This window comes from Phallusia mammillata, chromosome 3 (assembly GCF_965637545.1).
Source record: "Phallusia mammillata chromosome 3, kaPhaMamm4.hap1.1, whole genome shotgun sequence".
Taxonomy (NCBI): Eukaryota; Metazoa; Chordata; class Ascidiacea; order Phlebobranchia; family Ascidiidae; genus Phallusia; species Phallusia mammillata.
In genome coordinates this window covers 15,470,716-15,496,601 of record NC_137254.1, presented here as the reverse complement: position 1 = coordinate 15,496,601, position 25,886 = coordinate 15,470,716, and the positions used below count along the sequence as shown (strand labels likewise).

Sequence of the window (25,886 nt, the reverse complement as noted above, 5' to 3'; positions counted from 1 at the left end):
ATACACTTGTGAAGCGTATCTGTAAAAATGTTATGGTTTAGGGCAGAAGAAATGTTACCATAGTGATAGTGTATAATTTGTTTGTTTCGATATCGTTGCCTTTACAAACTTTAAATCTGCTATTAGTCAGCAAGAGTTATTCTGGTAATAATATAAACAAAGTTCATACAGTCTAACCTAATGCAAAAGGTATTTTACGCGATCGTATGAAAGCATAAATTTGAAAAGCAAAAAGTATTTAACCGAACCTTCGTGATTTTTTTCGTGAAGTTTACAAGTTTTTTGTTGTGCAGATTGCTTGTCACAAAACTTGCATCTGTACGTTTTTTCTCCTGTGTGTCCATTTAAATGCTGTTCATAACTGGATTTATGTTTAAAAACATTTTAACAGAATCCACAGATAAACTTCTGTCCTTGGTTATGCGTAGATCGCTTGTGACCTTTCATGGCGCTTGACTGGCTAAACTTTTTCCCACATAAGTCACATTCGTACGGTTGTTCAAAAGTATGCCTGCGAATGTGAAGTTTAGGATGTTCCTTTCGCTTCAATCGTCTCTCACAAATTTCACAAGAAAACGGAAGTTCCAGAGTTTCTTGAAGTGACAAGTTTTCTTAATCAAGCTGAAACTGCAGAATGCTCTTTAAATGGAAGTATTTTATTAGTCTTTTGTTACTACAACTTTGTATAGAATTCATTGCGACTTGTTACAGTAGCGCCGCAGTAAAACGCGATTTTTTCCACTAAAGTTCACTGACTAAAAAGTTTACAAATTATTTTCATTTACAGTGTGATAGATGTCGATATTGTTGGCAAAAGTGAAATAATTCTTGCGTTTTGTCATTAGGCGTTGAAATATTCAGTACCGTAATTTTCCAAGTATAGTGCGCCCCCGTGCATAATACGCACCCTAAAAATGGCATGTCGATGCTGGAAAAAAGCTTGTACCCATGTATAATACGCATCCAAAGTTTTACGTAAAATTATTTCAGAAAAAAGATAATCTTTTGAAACAACCGGATGTTATTCTGCCGGTCAGTATCACTGCGCATGCGCTCGCAAACTCGATAGCGAAAAATGTTTAGGATTTGTGCAGGGTACATCGTGACAGCAAACGAGATCTTACTGGTCGCGTTCAAGCGGAACCGATCTTAATACTTGCAGAGAACATTTTTATTTTTAAAACACAAATGAAGTTTAATATGTTTTAGATTAAAATACCTAAAAATCAGAATAATTAAATTGAAACATATACACAAAATTTTAGTTCCATCCGTTGCATATCGCCAATGATATCATCCCATTCACGTTGTCGCTAAATGGGCAGTGTGCAGTATTTGACAATAACACACCATCAAAGATTGCACCATCGCATCAAACGATGTGTCGTCGATTATGAAATTTACTGACCAAGTGTGTTGGGCAGGATGGCTAAATGTGATGCGCGATAGACAACAAACAAGAAGAAAGGTCTGATTTCAAGTTTTATTTCGAGGCAGATTTTCTTCAAAAACTGTTGTACCCATGCATAATGCGCACCCTAGATTTTAGGACAATAAATTAATTAAATTTTGCGCATTATACACGGAAAATTACGGTATTAGATGAATTCTTCGTAACATTTTTTTACGACCGGCTTGTTAATCTCCCAAGACACACCGGTTAAAAAACACTGCTCCAAAAAACACGCCGAGCTGCGTTGCATGAAAAATATAAAGTGGGTATTGGCGTCCCAATTCTTTTGTATAAATATGAAAAAATCATTCTGCCTTTGGCAGGTAATGCGGGCCGGCTATTGTAATACAATACAGAGCCGTGTGTGGGCCATGCAAGAAAACTTAACCAACGTTGCGATAAACTTAAGTATGCCACAAGCTGACAAGGTAGAAACTAGAAACGACTACGTACAAATTTTAAAACTGGAAATTGTTTACTGATAATCTTCATAATATAGGTTGCGAAATAAAATCAACACCAATCTTGAAGTAAAACCATAACTGTTTCACACGTTTCACACTGCCTACTATATACATGGAGCGACACTGACGAAATTTAAAATGTCGTAGACCAACTAAGTCACTTTCAAAATAACTGCTCCATCGAGTATTCAAGTGGTATTTCGCATATCGTTGCGTACGCATTTGCAAAAGTCATATCGTAAGTCTAAGTTTCATGCAACTTACAGCCAACTCGGTTTTCGATACAGTAAAGTTTTCCAAAACCTTTCCTTGCATTCCACACAGAATAAGTCTATTGTTGTGCGGCAAACAGGAAGTAATTTAATTCCCTGTTGGAAACCAGAGCACGGAATGTGGGGCGGATTAAAGCAGGGGCCGTCAAATGAACGGTGGTACGTTGAGTGAATTTCCATGGCACGTCTATTGGTCAACTGGTCTGTTTTCCAACGCAGGTTATATTTTTCACTACACGTTAACCTATAATAAAACTGTGCGTTTATTGTAAAAGTGGCTGTCAGTGCAGGCTTTGTGGTCATTTTTTGCCAAAAAAATTATTTTAACTTCAACAAACTTTAACGTGAAATTCAACTTCTACATTCTTAACATGGTTTAAAATAACAATACGACAGCGATGTAAAACCTTACGCTTTAGTATGGCAGTAAGTATGAAAAGCATTAATAGTTTAAACCATGTTACGAATGACATACGGACTTCATGAACTCGGTCTGCAGCAACTGCTCTGCAAAAATAATCGATGTGGCTGCTCCTGCCACTATACAATCGGAAACAATTCAGTTGCCCGTTTCTGACCACACTAAGTGCCGAAAGCATAGTATGAAATACATTTTAAACTCTGTTATACGATGATAGTTTGTTTTGTCCAAGCGGAAATTGTGAGGTGTTAACTCAGTGTAGCGTTATTATGCCATCTGTTTATTTACCTGTAAGTAGATCTTTCGAGCTGTTACAATGTTATATACTAACAGGAACACTAGGAAGAGAAATTATTTAACTTATTTTGGACATTCAGGAAATTGTAGGGTTTTTAAGTGTTTGTGGAGTCTTAATTATATCTATATGTATAAAAGCTATTGCTGCCAGGCATAGTATATAGTTTAAAGAGCTCTTTTGGCAAATGTAGTTTTATTACGACGTTTCGACGTCCTATACAGGTCATCTTACTTAGTGTGAATAACACTGAATGCGACTAGTACAGTGCACGATAAACAAAGGAAAAAAGAATGGAACGTAGGCACGTCATAACGCAACGAAAACACCGCGCGATAACAAATGATTGGGCCTCGAATCTTTTAGCGGGTGCCTGTAGCACGCTGGGAGGATCACGTCTGTTTGATGTTCATTGTGCTGCCCCGTTGGTGAATATTCCATGACTCAAGAAATAGTCTTTTCCTGTAGTCTGGCTCCCGGGCCACAACAGACGCTGCATTGAAATCAATGTGATGGCATTGTGATATCGCGTGATTGGAAAGGACCGACTTCTTAGCGCCGCTGTTGGCAACATCCCGTTGGTGTTCTTTTCGACGGGTGTTGAGTGACCTTCCAGTCTCCCCGATACATATTAACGGACATTCGGCGCAGGGAACAGAATATACAACACCTCGTTGTTCAAAGGGGTTGATTGGATCTTTTAGGTGACTTAGTAGCTTGCGGAGAGTAATAGCAGGTTGAAAGCCAACCGCTACGCCGAAGCCACGCAACATACGCCGTAGAATATCCGTCAGTTTCGGTATGTACGGAAGTGTCGCAAAACCCTCTGTTTTTGGATGGGTCACCTGCTTGGGACACGTTGCCCGTCGATCACGGAGAATCCAGTTGGGGTAGCCGATATATTTCAAGGCTTTGCGAACCTTTGTCAGTTCCGCCTCGCAGTCGTCGCTATGAGTGCACAAGCGTCGTGCCTGATCTTTTAGGGAACGAACCACCCCTCTTTTCTGATATGTGGGGTGATGAGATCAAAATTTGAAATACCTGCCGGTATTCGTTGGCTTGTGGTACACTCTCGAGTACAAGACAGTGTCATCGGTTCTTGCGACTTGAACATCTAAAAATGAAAGACAGTTTACCGATTGGAGTTCCATGGTAAACTGAATGCCTGGTTGCGTCTCGTTGAGATGCCGCAGAAATGCCACAACCTTGTTCTTAGCAATGACACAAAAAATGTCGTCAACATATCGCCGTCAGAATCTTGGTGGGTTGGCAAATGTTGATGAGTTTTTTTTCCTCAAGAGCTTCCAATGTCATGTTTGCAACAACTACAGAGAAAGGGGAACCCATCGCTGTGCCTTGAACTTGCTGGTAAAAGCTTCCCCTGAATTTTAAAAAGGATTGCTTCAAGCAAATGGTGTTCTGTCTTTCATGTGACACCATTACCTCTTCGTTGGACAGGGGCGGCAACTGTGCTATCTCTTGAACAAACTTGGACGAGTTCGAAACAGTCCATTCCTTATTGCCCACGAGGGGAGAAACAACTTTCGCTAGGTACTTTGCAAGATTGTAGGTTGAAGTACCAACAAACGAAACGATTGGTCGCAGAGGGATGTCTTGCTTGTGGATTTTCGGTAAGCAGTAGATGCGCGGGGCGGAGCCGTCCTTGCTATGCAGTTGATGGAAAATGCTTCAGAAATGCATCGCCTTAATTATATCGATAAATAATTTCCGTAGCGATATACAGATCATGCTAAAGTGGTAAAACACAAACATTCAACAAGAAAACAAAGGCAAAAATGAGCTTTTACAAAAAGCAAATCCTAATACACTTTTGGTAAAAAATTGAAAATTTTTACGAAGGTTTGGGAAACTTCGCTGACAATTAAATCGCCCAAATTTGTCGCAGTGACGTCATGAGGTCGCCATAGCTTGTGGTCACGCTTGGTTAACGTCGCAGCCCTGAACTCGCAATCAGAGTTGAACTGCAGAACTCGGTGATTCCCCACATCACAGACAAACACGTTGTCATGACAATCGCACGTGACGCCGGCCGGGTACTTCATCTCGTACCCACAACCGCTTAAGGGGCGGATCAGGTGTATGGGGTTCCCGTAAGGGTCAAAAACCACCAACTGGTTTTCAAGGTGGTTTGGCACTATCACGTGGCCTTTACTGTTGCAGCAAATCCGCAGGAGGTCGCCCTTAATGCCCGGATTAAAACTTTCCAAAAGTCTGCCATCTTTTGAACACGTAGAAATCCGCATCTTTCGTCTGCATAACGAAAAAATCAAATACTTGCGTCAGAATTTCACAAGATATTAACCTATTCTATTTCAAAATCGTGCAATAATGATACGTCATAAGTTCAACAAGCTTTACAAATCTTATGGACTAAGTTTTTATTTCTTCTATCCACTGACATGTTAACACAATTAAATTCTGACTAAATGTACAAACATGATAAAACGTGCTCTTAATTTGAAGTTTACCTGTCAATAGCAACGATTCGGTCCATATTGTCTATAGCGATACAAGATGTTGAGCCAATGACACCCGGTCCGAAACTGCTTATTTTTCGGCCTTCGGGAGTGAAAATCCCAATCCTCGAAGTACCATCAAAACCAACGCAATTAATGCATAAGTTCCCGTCCCTAAAAACCTGGACACCTTGCGCTTGGAAGTTAAATCTTTCCATAGTGGTCGGAAAGGAATTTCTGGAAAGAAGCGAGACCAAGATTAGAACTTTTGGATGATTATTTCTTTTTTTTTACACTAACAATTACCAACTGCGAGATTTGAGTTTGTAACTATCATAACCTTCAGTATCGTTCTCTTTGAAACTTATCTACTCACATTGGTTTCCGCTTTAACAGGTCAATGACTTGCACACGTTTGTTCCAAAGGTCACATACATACAGGATTTTGCCATCCTTGCTAGTGGTAAAATGTTGTACCCAGCCCCCGAACTGACCTGGGGCCTTTCCTTTTCTCCCGACCTATGAAGCGTGTGGTTTAAGCTAAACTATGCAACTTAATAATCATATAGTAATTTTCTACGAAAAATCTTTTGCCGAAAGTTGGATAAATGTTATAAACAAAATTAGCTAGATAAGGGTATATTTTTCCTACCTCAAAATTGTAATTCACATAACCTTGAACAGGATTATGTTTTGCAGGTGGGGCTCCCACTTCTGAATAGGGATCTTTCCCTGTTTGCAAACCACCACCAACACGCGGAACCCCTAAATTGTGCGATGAGGTCATAGTAACTCAACGTAAGAAAAAGCAAATCTATAAAGTAACAGTTTTGTTTATTTCGTGCTACACATTATGCATACATTTCAAATCAAGCCCAAAAATAATACACTTGCTTCCGTTTTTCTCCAAACAGGAAAAATAACTACAGAAAACCAGACACTGTTGTACACAAGACTTCAGATTCTCAAGTCTTTCTAGTAATCGCGTCTATACTTTTCTAGAACGCTTTGTTTCGAAACTAACAAGAATATTTTTGACATACGCATTCATAGCGAAACTGTGTAACCATTGTTCTAGATGACGTCATACTTCCTGTGACGTTTAGCTGGTAAACGCTAAGTGCTTCTCCGTGGTCGGAAGTAAGCTAACTTGGCAATAAAATGGTTGTACGCTCCTATGGTGCGGTCTGTAATAATATGGCACAACCTGTAAGCACAAGATTTAACAACCTCAAAAAACGCCCAATGTTTAAGTCGCTTGACCCTTCCTAATATATGCCTAAATTTTATCAGCGCACGTGCATTTTTATAACTTGTAGTGTCGTCTTCATTGTAGTTAGCAAATGCAACAAAAAGCATGAAAGCGTCAATAACAGAAAATAATTGCGAACATATTCTAAAAACTACGTACGACTTTTGCTTTATTTCACAAAAGTGAAGAAATAGTGGTTAACTATGACGAATCACATAACAAGCCAAAACCCCAATAGGACATCTATACCTGTTAGTCGCTTTTACCTACAACAGCAAGCATAATACAACCACGGGTTTACACGCTGTTCGATCCGCCATGAGCCCAAATCAGAACATGGATCTGCTGGAGCCACTAGTGGCCATTGCAAGTAGCTGACCATCAGCTTTGTTGGGAAGAAAACTGACCTTTTGTTGCCTAAAATAAAAGTTTGAGTTTCAAAAAATTGTTTTTTTTACCCCACTTGACTATACAGCTGGTCTAAATGATGTTAAATAAAATTCTTACAAATTTTTGACACAATAAAATACATAAACATCGAAATTTGACGTCGGTTTAAATAAGATTTGCAAAACGCTGACAAATCGTCGACCTACTGCAGTTTTATATTGCCCTACGCCTTTGATCCTAATTCATAAAACCTACAAGAATAAGAAAGAAAGATGAATGACGCATGGCCCTATGAAAACAGACAGTGACGTCCATAAAACCAATATAGAACCTTAATAATTAGAGAAACCACTACTAGAATATACATATACTCTACAGCGAACAACTGTTTAAATGTCAGTAAATCGGAAAATATAGTATATGGTAGAAAATTGCACATCACTTGGAACGAACATACGTGAAATTTAAAAACAACGATATTATATTTTTGATATATTTTCGACTACAGCAACTCAATTACACTAACTTTTATTTACCAATTTTTTTAATCATCTTGTAAATCGATTTTGCAAAAGTTTCTGCTTGAATATATGCAGCAATTTTGAACAATGGTGAAAGACTTGTGACTCTTTGGAAACCAGAAATTACTCAAGCAGGCGTGCGATTATGGAACCTAATTCATCCCTATTGTCTCAAGAATATTGGTATGCTATAATTCATCTGAAACTGCTTTGTAATGCAGCAAAGTGTGCATTTGACTTTAATGTTCTAATACGTGTTTCTGTGTTTTTTAAAACTATATTAAGTTTAGGTTAGAATAAAAATTTCACTATTGCAAAGAGCAGCATTCTACCTTTCGCAATGACTCACCAGCATGAACAAAAGTGTAGCAAAAAATGTACCTACTTTATCCGACACGCGAAGGTATTTTTGGTTTAATGAAACGTATAGAACATTTTGTAACATAATACGTTAAAGATTGCGCAAACCTGTAGAATAAATTCTAATGATGATTTACCCGGTCTAGCAAGATTTCATTGCGTAAATATAATCCAAAAGCGGTTTGTCACATCACAGACAAGATCAAAAGAATAGTAATTGTACGCGAACAATTGTCTTTCCTTTGTTACTTATGATAGAATAAAAGAGCAATAGTTAGGAGATGAAACACTTTTAAGCCAAGCAAATAAATGCTGCCATTTGCAATTAAAACATGATTGTGCTAAAATGACACTAGAAATATAAAAAATACAATGCACCTCAATGAATGAAAACATGTAACCAATAATTATCCAGCTTAAGTTCAAGCAAAACTAAAAAAACAGAGATGTTTACAACTGCAATAAAATAAAATTTAGGCTGCGAAACGCGTGCCACATGTTGGTCTCCCCTGGCTTATACACTAGGTTGTACATTGACTTCTTAGTGACTTTTACAAAGCATAGACATAATTTGCAGTTTGTGTTCACAAATTTGGGCGCATTTAGCCGCTTGCCTCGTCTACACATCGTCCACAAGCACGTTAAAAAACTTGTTCAAATCTCTCAATAAACCTGATCGTCGCAACAAAAACAGGAATGAGAAACAATGAAGGCGCGCGACTCTCCGAAACCAGGAAGCGCCTTCGACGAAAACGTATTATAGAAATTAATTAATCGCTGTAGACTCATCAAGAAGTGAGGCATAATGGAAATAAAAACCATCAAATCAAAACAAACAATGGGCTAAAATGACAAGTTTCTTCGTTGTTTTAAATTGCATTGAAGCAAGACGGATAAATGAACAATTATATAAAGTGTGTGTTTTTATACCGGAATAAACACCAGATCACAAAGACTCATCTGCATCCTAATTAACTGCGACAGCAAATATTACAAAGTCGGAACATGATTTGTCAATACAGTGAGATTTGGTGCTACACATTTTAACTTCCTCGCAAGCTTTGAGCCAGCGAGTCAAAAACGAGCTATATTTGGTAAACAACTATTGCAAAGTTTGCACAAATTATGCCGCAATCGCTACAAAATACCCCACGCCATATTTTTGAGCAATGGGCAATATATGGTCATTGCGGTTTTGGGCATTATAGTGGCATACAAAAAAATACATATCACACACAACAGAAAACAGTACGCAATTGAAAATTTGTTGATTTCTGGAAGTTTCTGTATCAACTACAAAACGATACACAAGTTACAGCACATAACGGGATTGTCCGCATTAGGCATTAAAACATTTCAACTTATACGTTCAAGAACAGACAACATTCGCTTTTACACCACACTAATTATCGAATTTACAATCCGCATTTCGAGCGTAACGTTTTGTTAATCGCTGAAATTCTGTGTCTGTCAGTATGGTGAATTTGACTGTTCCTTGCTTTTGATCACAATGGCAGTTGAAAGTCAGGTTACTTCTAAAACACTAAAATAGCAAGCAGTATACCGAAATAACAATGACAATACATGAAAGTTTCTGCGTTTTAATGAGTAACAATAGAACATAGTAAATACGGCAGAGCAGCGCATTTATTGCCTGAGAATCGAATTCATTATTATGTCTTACAATTGGTCAGGCAATAAACCTCGCAATTGAACCGGTAGCTTGGCTGACTATGTTCGATAAAAATTGTACAAGAAATGAAAATGTTTGATAAAGTAGAACATGAAATCAAGTTGTGGTTTAATGTAGGTATACCCCCAAGCTAGTCGATGTTCAGACTAAACCTTTCAAATTGATATGGTACTGAAGAGTATAAAAAAAAGAATATGCCTGACTGGTTTCCTTAATCAGTGTTACCAGTTAATATTTTTAAAGAGGTGACCGACAACAATGAAAATGACACCAATGAAAATGACACAGGCTTTGGTCAAGAGTGGAGCGATGACTCCGATTTGAAATGTAGGTCTGTTGACATCCTATCTTGTACATTTACAAAATTTTACTTTCTTTCATTTGATATCCCTTACAGCGTGCTTGATAAACTATATTTCCGCTGGTATTTGAAATATCTAAGGTAGATTAGATAGGGAGAGAGGATGTATATTTAGTCGAACTTTAGCTCTGTTACAGCCGAGTGTGTATAGATGGTCTGTAACAGGTCCCTTGGGAATACAATGTTCTAGACCATTTGTAATTGGCTGCCTGTGGTATCTGCAATCTATGTTTAGCGAGATAGGGGCAAGGGGGGATTTCTAGTCGAACTTTAGGGGGGTCTTATACTGGCGATGCGGTGGAACAGTAGTCTGTCGTATCCCAATTGGCATTGTATGAACTTAACTTGTTCATTTGGCATTAGTTGCGAGTGGTATCTAACTCGTTTATGCTACCCCCCTTTTTGGGCCCTTTGTGGGGGGTGTGGCGGGGAAAATATCTGTCGTTTGTGGAATTTGTATTTCAATGGGCATCCCATGGCGGTGGAATCAAGTGGTATTTCTCCCGTTTGCTTTGTACCCATTTGTTAGCATCTTTCGGCTTCCCCGGGGAATACCCAGTGGGTGGAACCCGGCAGACTCCCATTTTTATTGACCTCTGGTGACCCTCTACACACTTGTATCGTTAAATAATGGTATCTAATGACAAGTATTGCTCATCCAGCAGTTTTTATTGTAAACAATCGACGTTTCGGCGTCCTATACAAGACGCCTTCATCAGGGTAATGACATAACTCGCAAGACGAATGTCTTTTAAAGCGACAAAATGCAAAACACACACATGTAAAACAGCGATAACAAGATCGCGCGCTGCAAACTCGCACCACCGTAGAGATAAAACAAGCTCAGTGGTGTAAAAGCGACCGATAATTTATTAGCATTAGAACATCTGTTTTAACGTTCATTGTGTTGGGGCGTGAATGGATGTTCCAAGACTCTAGGAAAGTTCGCTTGTGGTAATCAGTTTCCTTCACCAACACCGGAGCAGCGGAAAAAGTAATGCTGTGGTGGTGAGTCGTTGTATGGTTTGCTAACGCTGATTTCTTCGCACCATTCTTGCACACATCCCTTTCGTGCTCCTTCCGGCGCGTATTTAGACGTCTACCAGTCTCACCGATGTATATTTCGTCACACTCCCCGCACGGTATAGCATACACCACACCCCTAGTTGCAGTAGCATCTAGAGCAGAGATGGCGAACCTTTTTAGTTAAATGGGTCAAACATGAGATCAAAATTCGGAAAGAAAACAAGATGGGTCACATATTTTATTATATGTCAATGAGAAGCTTGTCGTTTGCAATCCCAGATAGTTTTCAGTTTAATACACGCAGCAGTCATATCTGAGCTGAGACCATTCCGGGCACTCGATGTTATGAAATTCATGTGCGAAAACATTAATTCGCATGAATATGTGGAACCGAACAGCGTCAACACAGTTACAACAAATAGTTTCATATTGTACGTTTGAATAAACATGTCTGTTGCCTCACAAACTTTTTTTGAAAAAAATTAAAAATTTTCTGGACTTGCGACGCGCCAGCAAAAAAAGTTAATCAGAAAACGTATTATTAAAGTTGTAACAACAAAAAGCCATGAAACAGAACTATTCTGCGACGCCGTTGGGAAATTGAAACGACGCACCAGGGCGTCGGTTTGAGAACTACTGCAATAGGCAATCTGGCAAAGGGCTTAAAGTTAATTGTTGTGTTGCTTTTTAATCTTGGAAATCTGGTCACCTTACCTATAGTAATCTGCATACATTTTTAAAAACTACAAGTGGGTCACTGGAATTCACATGGTGGGTGACTGCGTGACCCGCGGGTCAGTGGTTCGCCATCTCTGATCTAGAGGGTCTTTTGGGTGCGACAGCATCTGACGAAGGGTGTTTGCTGGTTTGACCCCAACCGATACTCCGAAATCGGTTAACGTGCGACGGATTATATCTGTTAACCTTGGTATGTAAGGTAAGGTGACGAAGGCACGTTCTTTGTACTGGATTTCTTTCCGTGCAACATTTTTGTGATCACGGAGAATCCAGTTCGCGTAGCCATTTAACCGCAGGGCCTCGTTTACCCTGTGCAACTCCGCCTGAAGCAATGCTGGGTCTGGCGTCAAGCGTCTGGCCTGGTCTTTGAGCGCTTTGACAACAGCCCTTTTTTGGTACAAAGGATGATGGGATGTGAAGTGTAAATAGCGCATGGTGCTGGTCGGCTTGTGGTACACCCGCGTGGAAAGCCACCATCCGCCGCTTTCAAAATTTCCACATCTAGAAAAGGAACCCGGTTCTTGCTTTCCAATTCCATAGCGAACGCAATTCCTCGTTGCACATTGTTTAAATGTTGCAGTAATTCTGAATGACACAGAATGTATCATCTACATATCGTCGCCAAAATCGTGGTGCTTTGGCGAAATTTTGCAAGGCGCGTTCCTCCACAGACTCCATGACCATGTTGGCAATGGCCACTGACACAGGAGAGCCCATGGCCGTGCCATACATTTGTTTGTAAAAGGAACCTTTGAATCTGAAGTAAGTTTGTTGCAAGTAAATCTCAAGACCCCTGTGTATGTCTTCATGTGTCCATGTGGTCCTGTCTTTAAGGCTGTAATCATCGAGTAGCCGTGACGTGGCTATTTCCAATGCTAGGTCGATTGGAACGTTGGTAAACAATGAGGTAACATCAAATGAAACCAACGTTTCGTCTTCACTCAATGATTGTTGCGCATTCAAAGCTTTTACAAACTCTGCAGAATTTCTGACGGTAAATTACGTGTTTCCGATCAGCGGCGCTAAAAGTCGAGCCAGATGTTTGGCTAGGTTGTAAGTGGGGCTTCCGATGAACGACACGATTGAACGAAGAGGTACATTCTTCTTGTGGACTTTCGGCAATCCATATAACCGTGGAGCAGAACCATCTGTGCTGTGCAAGTGATGGAACATCGCATCTAAAATGCATTTTTTCTCCTTGTGCAAAACAAACTTGTTAAGAACTTGTTCCGTTCTTCGGGTCGGGTCACGTGGCAGTTTCTTGTACGTGCCAAAATAACGGTACTATTACCTTTGTCTGCTGGTAGAATGGTAATGTCGTCATTGGCTTTTAGATCCGTGACTGCACGACGCTCTTTGCAGCGCGCGATCTTGTTATCGCTGTTTTACATGTGTGTGTTTTGCATTTTGTCGCTTTAAAAGACATTCGTCTTGCAAGTTATGTCATTACCCTGATGAAAGCGTCTTGTATAGGACGTCGAAACGTCGATTGTTTACAATAAAAACTGCTGGATGAGCAATACTTGGTCATACATTATGCCTGGCAGCAATAGCTTATTTAATGGTATCTAATATCTAGATATTGGTATCCCAACGCGCGCATTGGCCAGAAAGCTCTCTTGATTTCCATAGCCATCGCAAAGAAGCGTGATCTGGGCGCAGCACAAAACTGTTACCAAGTAAATAACAGCGATATAATTTCGTAGCAAAGATCACAGCCAAGAATTTCTTGCGGTTTGTCGAATAATGCCGTTCATCTTTACTCAGGCTCCTACTACCATACGCAATCACGTGCTCTTTGGATTTGATCTTTTGGCTGACAACGCAACCTATTGCATACACAGAAGCATCAGTGTCTAAAATAAAGGGTCGCCTAAAGTCGGGGTATAGTAGGATTGGTGCGTTGGTCATTTTATCGTCCTCATCAAAGTTCTTCCCCTTTTCAGTAAGCCGGTGTAACGGGGATGCGATCTGCGAACGTGCTGAACAGTGCTTGGAACAGGCAAATTTGCAACAGCGCGAAATTTTTCCAGTTTGCACAGGACACCCGCCTTGGAAACAACATGTCCGAAAAAAACTTACTTTCCTTTTGAAACGGCAACATTTTGATGGCTTTAAAGTTAACCCTGCGGACTCCAATCGGGCTAGATGTTCGTCAAACGTTCGCGCATATATTATTACGTCGTTCACATACGCAAGAACTCCGCTCCATTCCACCCTATTAAGGACGATGCGCTTTATTAACCTTTGAAAGCTGGCGGCTGCATTGCATAAACCCATCAGCATTACATCAAACTCGAATAGACCATTGTGACTAGCGAATGCTGACTTTCCGCGAGATTATGGATCCATAGAAATGTGCCAATAACCCGATTTAAGGTCAAGCGTGGAGAAATAATAGCAACTGGCCATCTCGTCCAAACTGTCGTTTATGATTAGATAACTGTTCTTTTTGGTGACGGCGTTAAGGTCACGATAATCGATACAAAATCTTGAGTCATCTGACTTTCTCTGCACAAGAACAATTGAACTCGACCAGGGAGACGTTGGCGGACGGACTAAACCTTGTTTGCGCATTTCATCGATGATCTCTTCAACTTTGTGCCTGTGACGTTGCGGCATCCTTCTAGGAGCTTGGCGCACTGGTCGAGCATCTCCTGTGTCGATAAAATGCCGCAAAAAACTAATTTTGCCAAGGTTAGTTGCGCATGTAGAAAAGGCGCGCGTATGCGCCAACAAAACTTCAAGGACTTTGCGCCTCTGGGTTCCAGTTAATTCATCACTCATATTTACCCCTGAGACTATATTTCGCCAATGCTCATCAGCCTGGCCTTCCTCTGCTTTGTGTGTGATGCTGGAAACTTGCTCAGCCCCAACAGCTGTTACAACTACATTTAGAAGCATTAGCATCTAATAATACACGAGATGCGGATTGTAAAAGCTGCCACCCGGTAACTCTAACTCCTACCCCTGAAAACCGTCCGATCATCACAGCTGCTCCGTCTGTAGTGAGAGAACAACACTTTTTCCAAGGTATGCGATGTTCCGCCATAACTTTCCCAAGTTTGTAGAAAATCTGAACAGCAGTCGTGGTCACACCCAAGTCTACACAGCATAAATATTCATCGACAACAGTAAAATCCAAATCTGGTATTCTTATGAACACCAGTAGTTGGGCTCGACCCTTACATCATTTGCACTGTTCCCACAAAAAATTTTTTGATCGCGAACTCTGGATTTCATTTAGGCATAGTACGCAATTGTTTTCTTTGCATACGAAGAATGACTGCTTTTCAGGTGTTGTAATTTTGCTGGAGCTAGGGCAGAATTACAAAGCATTTTATGGCAAATCAGACACTCAGGCTGAGGAGTCAGATTCTGAATTTAAAGAAACATATCCTAAATATGAGTCATCCCATTTTCTCACTTTGGAATTGTACACGTGTGTATCACGTTCATCCTCTTTGGTGGCAAATCTGCACTCTCCTGGTCCCGCTCATTGACGACTGAGTCAACTCTATGAAAACTTGGACTTACATTTACAATAGGAAGCTATTGTGTTTTGCTTCATTTTAGCTAAATTTGTTTATCTACGCGAAATTTATATTACCGTTTAAAGACAGTTTGCATAATGAATTTACCTACCAAATACCTCTGCTGCATACCTCAAAGCACATCTTAACAACTTAAGCATTCACCTTGTGCCAACATAATTATGCCTAAACTGTGTGCAATACACAAGGCAAACAAGATGTTCAGTCAATGGACTGAATCGTCGTGTCTGTTATGTTACAAACGAGTTGCTCAGTATAACTGGAAAAAACGTAGATTGAAATGATGGATAAAAACAATTTGTAATAAGGTATTAGTGACTTTGAACTAAAATACCGAAACCCCACCCTAAGAGCTCGCGGAACCCCGGTTGTAGAGCTCTGATCTAGCAGATACATTGTCAAGAGCCTATCTAAAAAAAGAATCAGACAACAACCTGAATGATGATATAGAACAGGTGATTCATACTCTCATTGCAAGTCTACCTGTAACTTCCTCAAAGCATGAAGAAATCCAGAGTGCATACATCTTTGCAAAAAGTGCAATACTATTGTCAAAATGGATGGCCACATTCAAGACAGAATGTTGAGATTAGTGCTAGCAGTTACTGGAATATTCGAGATGTTCTACACACAGCTGATGGAATTGTATTTGCAGAATGACAGAAAACTGCAATACAAGGGACAATACCTTTACCAACAAATTAACCCAGACAAAATTACAACTGCCCTGGAAAAATTAAAGTCAATGAACACAAATTTTAATGGTATTGCATATGTGAATTTTCAAATTTAGCAGATCTGTAACAGGGCTTAGAAAAATGAACTACGCAGATGCTGATCTGTTGCAATACTGTGATGAAAAAACAGGTATTTTAAAATTTTACTTCTTACATTTTAAAGCTTAAAATAATTGTAACTCACTGATGTTTGGGCAAATATCCAAAATCATTACTTTTCATACCATAATATTCAAGACGGTACATCGCATTTGCCGAAGAATGTCGTGGTAGAATGCTTGAAGATGTAGAACTAACCACTTTAGGTTTGTTGTTTTACCTTTAAGTTGTAATGTTTTTTTAAATCATACATTGCACCCAGGTTGTGATTCTACAAACAACAACACACATACCAAGACAAACTCTGCAAATGGTAAGATTATTTTTTGGCAGATTTTAGTGCAAAGCAAAATAATAACTTGCGTTTTTTTAGAGGATATAAGTCAAACCATTGCTCCTATTGTGTTCTGCCTTCTCCCTGCGAAGTGCAAACCCAGCATAGTATCGTTTTGATACTGATGATAAAATATTGTGTCTTGCACCTGGGAAACGAAACAGACCCACCAAAGCACAAGAAGCGGAGGGAATGTGTTTCCCTGAATTGTTTCCTTCTGGAAAAAATACTTTTCAACAAAAAAAGAACCAAAAAAGTTTCATTTAATCGGTATTTAAACACAAGGATTGTGAGTCGTGACAATAGGTTTGCTGCCTGTCCTGAGTACATATTTTAGGTCAGTACATCAACGATGTAACAACTATTGTTTCATCCATGGCCATTACAAAGAGAAAAAATACAACTACAATGCCCGATGGTAATACAATTACAAAGGATGTTTTGCTTGAAGAGGAATCCATAAAGAAGTTTTTGAGAAAAGATTAAGCATATAAGTCGCTAAAAAGTTTTTGTGGTAGTCCCCCATATTGGAAAAAAACCTAAGGTTTATTTGCCATTCTTAGACAACTTGGCATTCCTACTTGGTTTTTCAGCAGCAGATAGGTGATGGCCAGTAATAATTGAGGCAATTTGCCTTTTACACAACAAAACCATACCTGTTCTGGAAAACATACTGCTTGTAGCAGCAACCAACCCTGTTACAGCAGCACGAATGTTTGACCAACGGGTTAACCACTTTCTTAAAGATATGATTATGTCTGACGCTCAACCGATCGGAGAGGTTGTAGATTTCTTTTACAGGACTGAATTTCAAATGAGAGGTAAGAAATTTTATGATACCTTATAACACATACAATCAACATCAGTTTTCAAACTTCTCACGTTGGCACCCCATCCATGCACTTTTCTGGGTAAAAGATGCACCACAGTTTAAACTAAGTCCAAATGAAGAGGTTTACCAATTTATTGATAAATACATCACTTTTCCTGATGCGCAAGAAGATCCAGAGCTGCATGAAATGGTAACAAAGCTGCAAACACATAGCAAAAAAACACACATTCCAAATCATGCAAAAAAGGTGGAAAAGTTTGCAGGTCAATACGTTCAGCATTTTTAATGGTTTATATTTCCAAATACTGTCTTACTACTTGGTAATCCATTTGCAGATTCAATTTTCCACGTCCAAGTAGCTCTGCTACGTTTGTGACTAAACCTGTTTCAGATGAAACCAAAACCAAGAAAACTTTTACTGAGTCAATGCAAATCTTGCAGACCATATGTAGTATGCTTGCCTGGGATTTGTCACCAGATAAAGATGCTGATGTACTGCTTAGGGTTCCTCTATTTCTCGACTTTTTCGTTTCTCGAGAATCGAGAAATTAAAAATTCATTTCTCGAGAATCTCGAATTTTTTTTAAGCAGATTTCCTATTAATAACAAACAAGAAAATTTGGAGTGTACAATTTTTTTGTTGGGCGCATCGAAGACTTGTTTTTTTGCGCATCGCTATTCGCTTCCAAATTGGCAAAGAAACTAACCGCCAGCCGAGTGGATCAGGTAATAAATATAACGCAACCAAGCGTGACTGCTGACTGGAAGAGTGGTGAAAGTTTTGCGGCACCGCACGGTAAAAATCGCGCTGTTTCGAAAGCTAAGCAAAAAACTGATCAGTGCTCAAGGAGCAAGTTCAAACAAAATAAACGTAGTTAGTGGTGTCGCATTTACCTATTTTGAACGTTACGTAATTTTCTTTAATTTTTCGTTTGTTGTTCGATTGTTTTACTATTGTCGTAATTAGCATGCAGCCTAGCTTAGGCTCCTTATCATACACACTTTTTGAATTAGCCATAATTTAATTTTTATTCTGAAGTCTGAACACGAAAATACGAAAAAGGCGCATAAAACGAAATGGTACAAAAAACATAAAAACTGGAGAATATATTTTATATATAAATTTATTGGTTCTTAAAGTAAACTTTAAGAAATGCTAACATATTTATCGTGGAGTCCGACAATCGAGAACGTAGTTTCGACACAAAATATCCAGCTCCAGAAAAAGCGCGTTCAGCCTCAACGCTAGTGGGGGGCAAGGACAGCATAGCTTGGTAGAGTTTCTCCAAGTTTGCTGTCCTGGAACCTGTGCCTTGAAAGGCTTCAAATTCGCTTTGCAACGACACAAATCGGTCGATTGACGAAATCATCGGAAGTTCTGTGTCGTATTTTGTCAAGCTTTGTTCCAAGGACTTGCTGCACGGTTGAGATGCATCGGTATCAATCTGCTCGCGTTCATCTAAGTTTTCTTGTTGAAACAGTTTCAGCATCCAAACTTTTGCTGCCGAAAACAGAGCAGTTTTTGCAGGAATCGCAAAAAAGCCAGTTTCTTCATGATCATACATGAGCTTCGGGTTGTGCAAAAATTTAAGAAGCCCTATCATTTCAACATTACGGCGTTGAGCAATCCTGTTTTTGACTGCTTTTAGCATTTGAGAACAAATTGGCGAGCCTTCTTTTTCTAATTGATAAAAAATAAATCGAAATGCAGCATCTGCCGTCAACAATGTCGCGTTTCTCGAAGATATTGTCTTTAATGACGCTTCCAGCGGACTTTGACAAGGTCTTGCAGTTGGGTGATTTCATCCGCGGCAATGGAAATGCTGATATTAAAATCAATCTGCGCCTTAGCGACTGCACTTTTCACCTCTAAATAGGCACGAAGCATTTGCAAGAGACTGTTCCACCTTGTTTTGCAGTTCTTTGCCCTTAGCTTCTTTTATGTAAGCTTGCAGCTTGTCGTTTTTTAGAGGAGATTTTCGAAAAATTCGAGCCAGTTTTCTCACCTTTTCTATCACGACTGATAGCTCCTGGCGCAAAATGGGCAAAGGTGTGCTCACAACTGGCTCGAAGCTTTCCCAGTATGTTATGGTTTCCATATCATCATTGTCAGAATACTCATCATCGGACTCTTCCGGTAAATTTGGATAATTTTGCAAGGTTTCCAAGTCGTCGGTGTTCGATGTGTCGTCAGCAATTACCGGAGGATTTTTGTAGATCACATCGCACACAGCCAAATGAAGGGCATGGGCAAAACACTGCTGGTGTTCGGCCGGAGCCAACCTTTCAAACTTTACCATTACTGCGGCACCGTCGGTTACACAGCCAAATATTTGCTTTTGAAAATCTAATCCGAAGTCTTTTAGATGTTCGGTCACAAGTTGGAGGCTAATTTCTGCAGACAAACTCCCCTTCACTAGTACCATACCCAGACTCCAAAATCTTTTGTCCCGCGCATGGACATTTACATTCAGATAACGTCTGTTTATGGTAGATGTATACTCATCCAGCGTTCAACTGAAGCTTTTACGGCGCTTTTTGCTTCAGCGTAAAATTTTTGCACAAAGTGCCTGGCCTTGTCTTTTCCCTTCGGACACCGAAAACCGTCGTTACTAAACGCCTTTTGAATAAATCTACTATTTTCGATTTGACGAAATGTTAAGCCATCTGTTGCAGCCAGTCTTGCAACCGTTTCATCTAAACTTATTTTTTTCTTAAAAAAGGAATCAATCAAAGATTGTTTTTTTGCTCGTGGTTGGTCCTCTTTAAATGACGGAACTGGGTCTGTTTTTTTTAATATTGTGCTGCGACTCCAAATGCCGCAACATTCCAGTCGTTTGAGAACCTCTACAGCTTATGACTGCGTTTGGACAAATTGTACACTTTGCTTTTTCGGCTCCTGAAACCTTTGTGAAAAATTTCCAAACGCTCCATTTGCTTTCCTTAGACATAACGCTTGTATTCAAAACTATATAGTACTTCCACAATGCAAAATCAATAAATGATTCGTTGCCAGAGAGTCCAAGAATCGTACGTTCGAATCTGGGTGTCATTGTGATTAACGGGTCGTTAGGGAAGGATTCACGCTGCGATTCAATAGCAGCCAGTGTCAATTGGAAAGTTCGACGCCAGACAAAGAAAAGACAGTCAACAACACTGACCGTCGCAGAAACTAATAATGACCTGCTGTGCGTAAATGTTGAGACAAAAACGCTCGTGTACATCACTGTCAAATGACTAAAGACAAAGTGACTTTAACTCGAGACGCGTATTTTTCGGCTTTTCAATGCGAAAGAGCGCTTCCTTGTGGCCAGCCAGGTAGGACTCTTGACAAAGGCAAATATGAGACCGAAAAACGATGGCAAATTTGCCCGAGTCACTTCGGTCCACAATCGAAATTCAACACTGACGTTGTGCAAGAAGGACTGGTGCATACTTTTGCAATTGTGTGATGACGTAATTTTTCTCGAGAAATTGTTTTTCATTTCTCGAGAATCGAGACTCGATTTTTTCGAGATTTCTCGAGAAGGAACTCTAGTACTGCTACAGGTAACATATATATCCATTTGCACACGGTTTAACAACAGAAAAACTACAAAACGCATTTTCGCAAAACGCTAGGTTAACCCTTTACAAGACGTTAATTTAAAAAGAGATCCAGAAGAGTGTTGGGTGAATGCTTACAACCCACATCTGCTTCGTGCATGCACGCCAATGTGCATTTTTAGTTTGTGCTTGACCCCTACAGCTGAGATGTGACAAACAGGAAAACTTACATGCAGAAACAATTCACTCATCGTGAGATAAGCCTTATGGAATCAGCCTATAGATTGGTTTACCTCTTAACGCATGTTCGTCTGCTTTTGACTGGTCGTTAGCCATTAAATTTTCCAGTAACTAATCAACGGCTTAAGATTCATCAATAACCAAAATTAAACAATATTTAACAGAAATTGCGACAATTTGACACACCACAGAAGTGTGCCATAGCACTGAAATGAATATTACTGCTTTGTAGCGTGACAATTATAATTCTGGCATCAAACAATTAGAGTGTTTGCGTTACAGTGAAATAATTTGCAGTTGAGCGGTAGCACTACACTGTTAAAAAATTTTACGTGTAAAACTACTGGAAATATTTAAACGGTCACGTCCGTAAAATTTACGGAACATATTACTTCATATTTGCACGTAATAAATACAGGTAAATATGCAGTAATTTTAACTGTTTTTCCGTAGTTTTTACTGCTTAAACAGTAAATAACACTGCATATTTTACCGTATTTTTTACGTGCAAATATGAAGTAATATGTTCCGTAAATTTTACGGACGTGACCGTTTAAATATTTCCAGTAGTTTTACCTGTAATTTTTTGCTAACTTTAATACATCACAAAAACAACCTAAAACAAACAGTTGTTTATTTACCAACATACTGTGGCAAACAGAATGAACAACATACTGGTAAGGACAGTCAATGGCGTATAATGAAGAAGTAAAAGTCACTGGACATACAAAGCAGCAGTAAATACAGGATATGTTCAATTTTGCTATTTGAGAGCACAGCAGAATTTTGCTGACACCCAAAAAACAACGACAAAGAGCACACCAAAATTGAAAAACCCAAACACAAAACTGTTTAACTGTACCCTACAGTAAGCAGCAAGCCGTCATCTTGAATGACACAACTCAATATTGGCACATTCTATGATTTCATGAGTTTGCCAAGTTTCAAAACTTTATGGTTAATGCCAGCAAATCTTCGTCTCTTGTTGCTTTTTGTACCAGGCACATTTATCATGGCAATGTACCTGCAAAGCAGAGTCATAATGTATTTTGATGGTTATTATGCATATCACATAGCAATACTATAATACCTTTGAATAAATTCCAAAGTCGCTTCCCCATTTTTGGGATAACTCATATTGTAGATGTAGTACAAGCAAAATACACAAGACATGGCCATGAAAAAGTTGTCAGTTGAAAACATCACAGTGTTTTCAACCACAACAATTATTTTTTCACTGCATGAAACAGTATCACCTGCACACAAAAAGGTAATTACAACAAAAAAGTGATTTTTCTCACACAATTTTCATACCAAAAACAATCAGGAAGGGTGTGGGAGGGATCTCTTGGAGAATTTCTGTCATCATAAATTCATCCTGTAAATTAAAGTTGAAAAAATGTAATTAATTTAAACTGAATAGAATTAAAAGGTATATATATATATATATATTCATACTTTTGCAGTCCAAAACAAAAAGGTATATCTTGCGTAACAAACCTTATAGCATTTAAACAAAACATTTGTGTCCTCCTTGAAATATGCACTTAGCAAAGAAAAGACCTCCTTTCCTCTTGGGGTTTTGTTTCCGCACACATCACAGAGGGCTTTTATGCGTACAACAACTGCAGCAACAGATGGACTTTCATTTCCTTTTAATGCTCTGAAACAAACATGCAAATGTACATCACCTAAAGGTTGTCAGTGTCACTATGATGAATAAAAAACCTTACTTGTAAATTTTAAGACTGCAGGAAGCCATTTGAGTTGGAAGCATCTGAAATGTATCCATTTTGTTCATTAGATTGTCATAATGTTGCAACATAAATTTTGGCTTCATCAGAAAGGGCCATTCATCTAGGACTTTTTGCACAGGGACCCCCATATTGATCAGCTGCCGTTGTTGCGGATACAAAGTTTTCATCAAATCAAAAACTTGTGTATCATCAACAGTTGCCTTTTTGAATTCCGTTATCAGCCAAGACTTCGATGTTTCCTCATTTTTAGCCAAATCTGGATCTGGATTCCAGTTAACCAAACCATATGGTGCTTTCATACTTCTTTTTGGGGATGTTGTGGAACTACAAGAGCTGGAACCAGAGTTAATTCTTTTTTGTTTACGTACTTCATTTTCCCAGCGATAGTATAGTTGATTTGTCAAAGAATTATGGCCATTTCCAATTGCAATAGTCCCTATAACATCTTTAAATGAGAGCGGGTACTTCTCAACAATTTTCACAGCAATTCTCTCAAGGTTTTTTCTGCCAGGCCTGTCAGTAATCTAAGCATAAGTATAGACGAGCATATAAATATGGTGCACAGCAATATATATTTATATATACACAGATATTTAAAACTTACAGTATTGCTCTCTTAAAAACTATGTGTAAAATCACACCTACTAAGTTAAGGACTATGTTTTGCAATACTGGACACTTCTTTTTTAATTGGTAACTAAATCAAGTAAATCAAAAACTTTAAATAAGTACCTTTAAAACATCTTCAATGATTTTGTGTACCAGTTGTTTAGTTTGTGCAGCAGTCGGTCTTTCTTGTTTAGTTAATGTTTCAATCATCGCTGGACAACATTTTTTCCACGGTATGTGAAAGTCATACACCCATTGCATAGTACCATTATCAGACAAACCACTATCTTCTGACAATGATTCGGTGCTGCTGCAGGACACATTTAAACCTGAAATTGTTGTAAAGGGTTATTGCCAGATTTAATTACAAAGTATTAAATATCCTTACATTTAGGTGATTTTGTGGCTTTAAGAAGTCTCCTTGCTTGAACCAGATTAAACTGCTCAAGTAAATCACCAACTTCAACGTGCTCAAAATCTTCCTTTTTTAATACAACAAGCTTTTCCAAAAACGTTGCAGAACTTTGCAAAAGAGTGGCATCTTTAGCCAGTTCTGGCAAAACTTTAATCAGAAGAGCATTCATTCTTAGGGTTTAAAAGTAGAAATAATTTCCTGCAAAATTAAAATAAAGCAGATTGTTTTAACACAAATATCTTGGTTGCATTTTTGCAATACATATAAAATGGGAATTTGTTCATCAGGTCCTTTACTGATACACAAATTATTGTTGTAGGAACATTTGATGTATATACCTCATAAACACCATAATGGGGATATAAATAACCAAACTCCTTGCGAACAAACAAATACATTTTACAATTAGTCATAAACAATGCCATAATAAACCCCAGGTGAAGATCACTTTCAACTTTAGATAAAGCAACATACATAGAAGTTTCAAAAACAGTTCCTCTAATCTTTGCGGACTTAACAAACACACAATTTAAAACATTTAAACCACTATTCCTAACACTCTGAACAATTTCAGCAGAAAAAGTTACACTTTCTGATATACAACTTGCTGTTTAACTTTTGCTGACATAGCTCTAAACTACACACCAAATCTATGATATTTAATGTAAGCTGTTAACAATTATTATAAGAATAATAAACTTAACTTAACAATAAAAATAAACTTAAACACAATATGATCAATTTCTCTCAATACTTACTTCGCATCTAAACTAATAAAACAACCGACACTTTTTTTTGAGTGAGTGCGCGCCATGTGATTTTGCCGCATGATTCACAACGATTAAAACAGACTTGCGATTTTTTTAATTCGCGCAAAAAAAGGTGACGCAATATAGCAAATAAATCATTCTCATCTAAACGTTTGTTGTTGTATGTAAGTACAAAATACAAACAAACCTTTTTCAAAGTTAACCAAACTCACATATTCCAACACAACTTTTTTAGAGCGGGAAATCGAGACAAAAGTTTTGGAAATAATGATGTAGCAATGGGATAATCTTATGTAACGGCCCTCGTGAGTGGCCACAATAGTTTACCACACGGGAATAACAGCTGACTGTCATAAAGAATTGATCAAGTGCATTAACCATTCTTTTGAGGATAAAAAAGAACCACTACTTTATTGCTTATGGTTGTTCGTATAAAATATAACACTTCAAAATCCGTAATTTTTATTGTAGTTTATCTATAAACAAATCTTACGTTTCAAAACCGTATATATTACTTCATTTTGTCCGTAAAAAAATATTACAATTAAAAATCCGTATTTTTTACTGCGTTTTACCCGTTAAAAAATATTACTTGTCAACACGTAAAAAATTTACGGCGCCGAGACCTGTAAAATTTACGACTTTTTTTTACAGTGTAGTTCAGTTCAAATGATGAGCGGTTTAAAGAGAAAGGAAACGTATTACTTTAATGATTAATGGGAGGTCGAATATTTTTTTTGTCATGGTAAAAGAGAATAATTGCACATGTCTCATCTGTCATGCTTCTCTTGTATTGACCAAGGAAGAAAATGACTGGAGCATTAAGAAGAGGTTTGTGTAAGTGGTAGCCTAAATTATTACCGATCAGCCCATCGCGTAGGGTAAAAGAACGTCGATCTTTACTCTGTACTAATCGTGGCAAATAATTTTTCGAAAAAGTCTGGATCATCCTTGTGTGGTGGATAAATGTTTACAAACAATAGTGGCTGAGAATTGATGGTCGCTTTTATCATTATAAATCTGCCTTCGACGTCTCGGTATATGTTCGATAAAGACAAAATAATTTCTGACCACACTTATATTTAATCATTTTGCATCTGCAATCTTTGTTAGAACATTCTTGGCACATTGTAATTTTCGGCAATAAGTTAACGGTTTTACACAAACACGTTAATGAAAACCTTTGACACACAAAACACTCAAACAAAGTAACTTCCACTTGAAAGTCTCTGCAACAAGGCATCCATGTCATTTGATTGGTGCATGTTTT

General features: G+C 38.5%; 1 protein-coding gene across 2 annotated transcripts; it reads right to left on the bottom strand.

Moving 5' to 3' along the window:
* Positions 1-21,620: 21,620 nt before the first annotated feature.
* On the bottom strand, positions 21,621-24,526 carry LOC145220345 (uncharacterized). 2 transcript variants are annotated; one of them, XM_080087578.1, is made up of 7 exons: positions 23,820-24,526; positions 23,555-23,760; positions 22,799-23,346; positions 22,566-22,728; positions 22,380-22,443; positions 22,156-22,321; positions 21,621-22,089 (listed from the first exon to the last, which is right to left on the bottom strand). In XM_080087578.1, exons 1-7 carry the CDS (start codon positions 24,013-24,015, stop codon positions 21,984-21,986), a joined length of 1,449 nt encoding a protein of 482 aa, XP_079943704.1. In that variant the 5' UTR covers positions 24,016-24,526; the 3' UTR covers positions 21,621-21,983. The 2 variants fall into 2 exon arrangements, with proteins under 2 accessions (XP_079943704.1, XP_079943705.1); XM_080087579.1 differs by having other exon boundaries at positions 22,799-22,842.
* Between the last annotated feature and the right edge of the window lie 1,360 nt (positions 24,527-25,886).

Coding starts and splice junctions, on each gene's coding strand:
- LOC145220345 (XM_080087578.1), bottom strand. CDS start 24,015: ATGAATGCTCTTCTGATTAAAGTTTTGCCAGAACTGGCTAAAGATGCC. Junction 23,347..23,554: donor TCATTGAAGATGTTTTAAAG/GTACTTATTTAA, acceptor ACTTATGCTTAG/ATTACTGACAGGCCTGGCAG. Junction 22,322..22,379: donor ACCCTTCCTGATTGTTTTTG/GTATGAAAATTG, acceptor TTTTGTGTGCAG/GTGATACTGTTTCATGCAGT.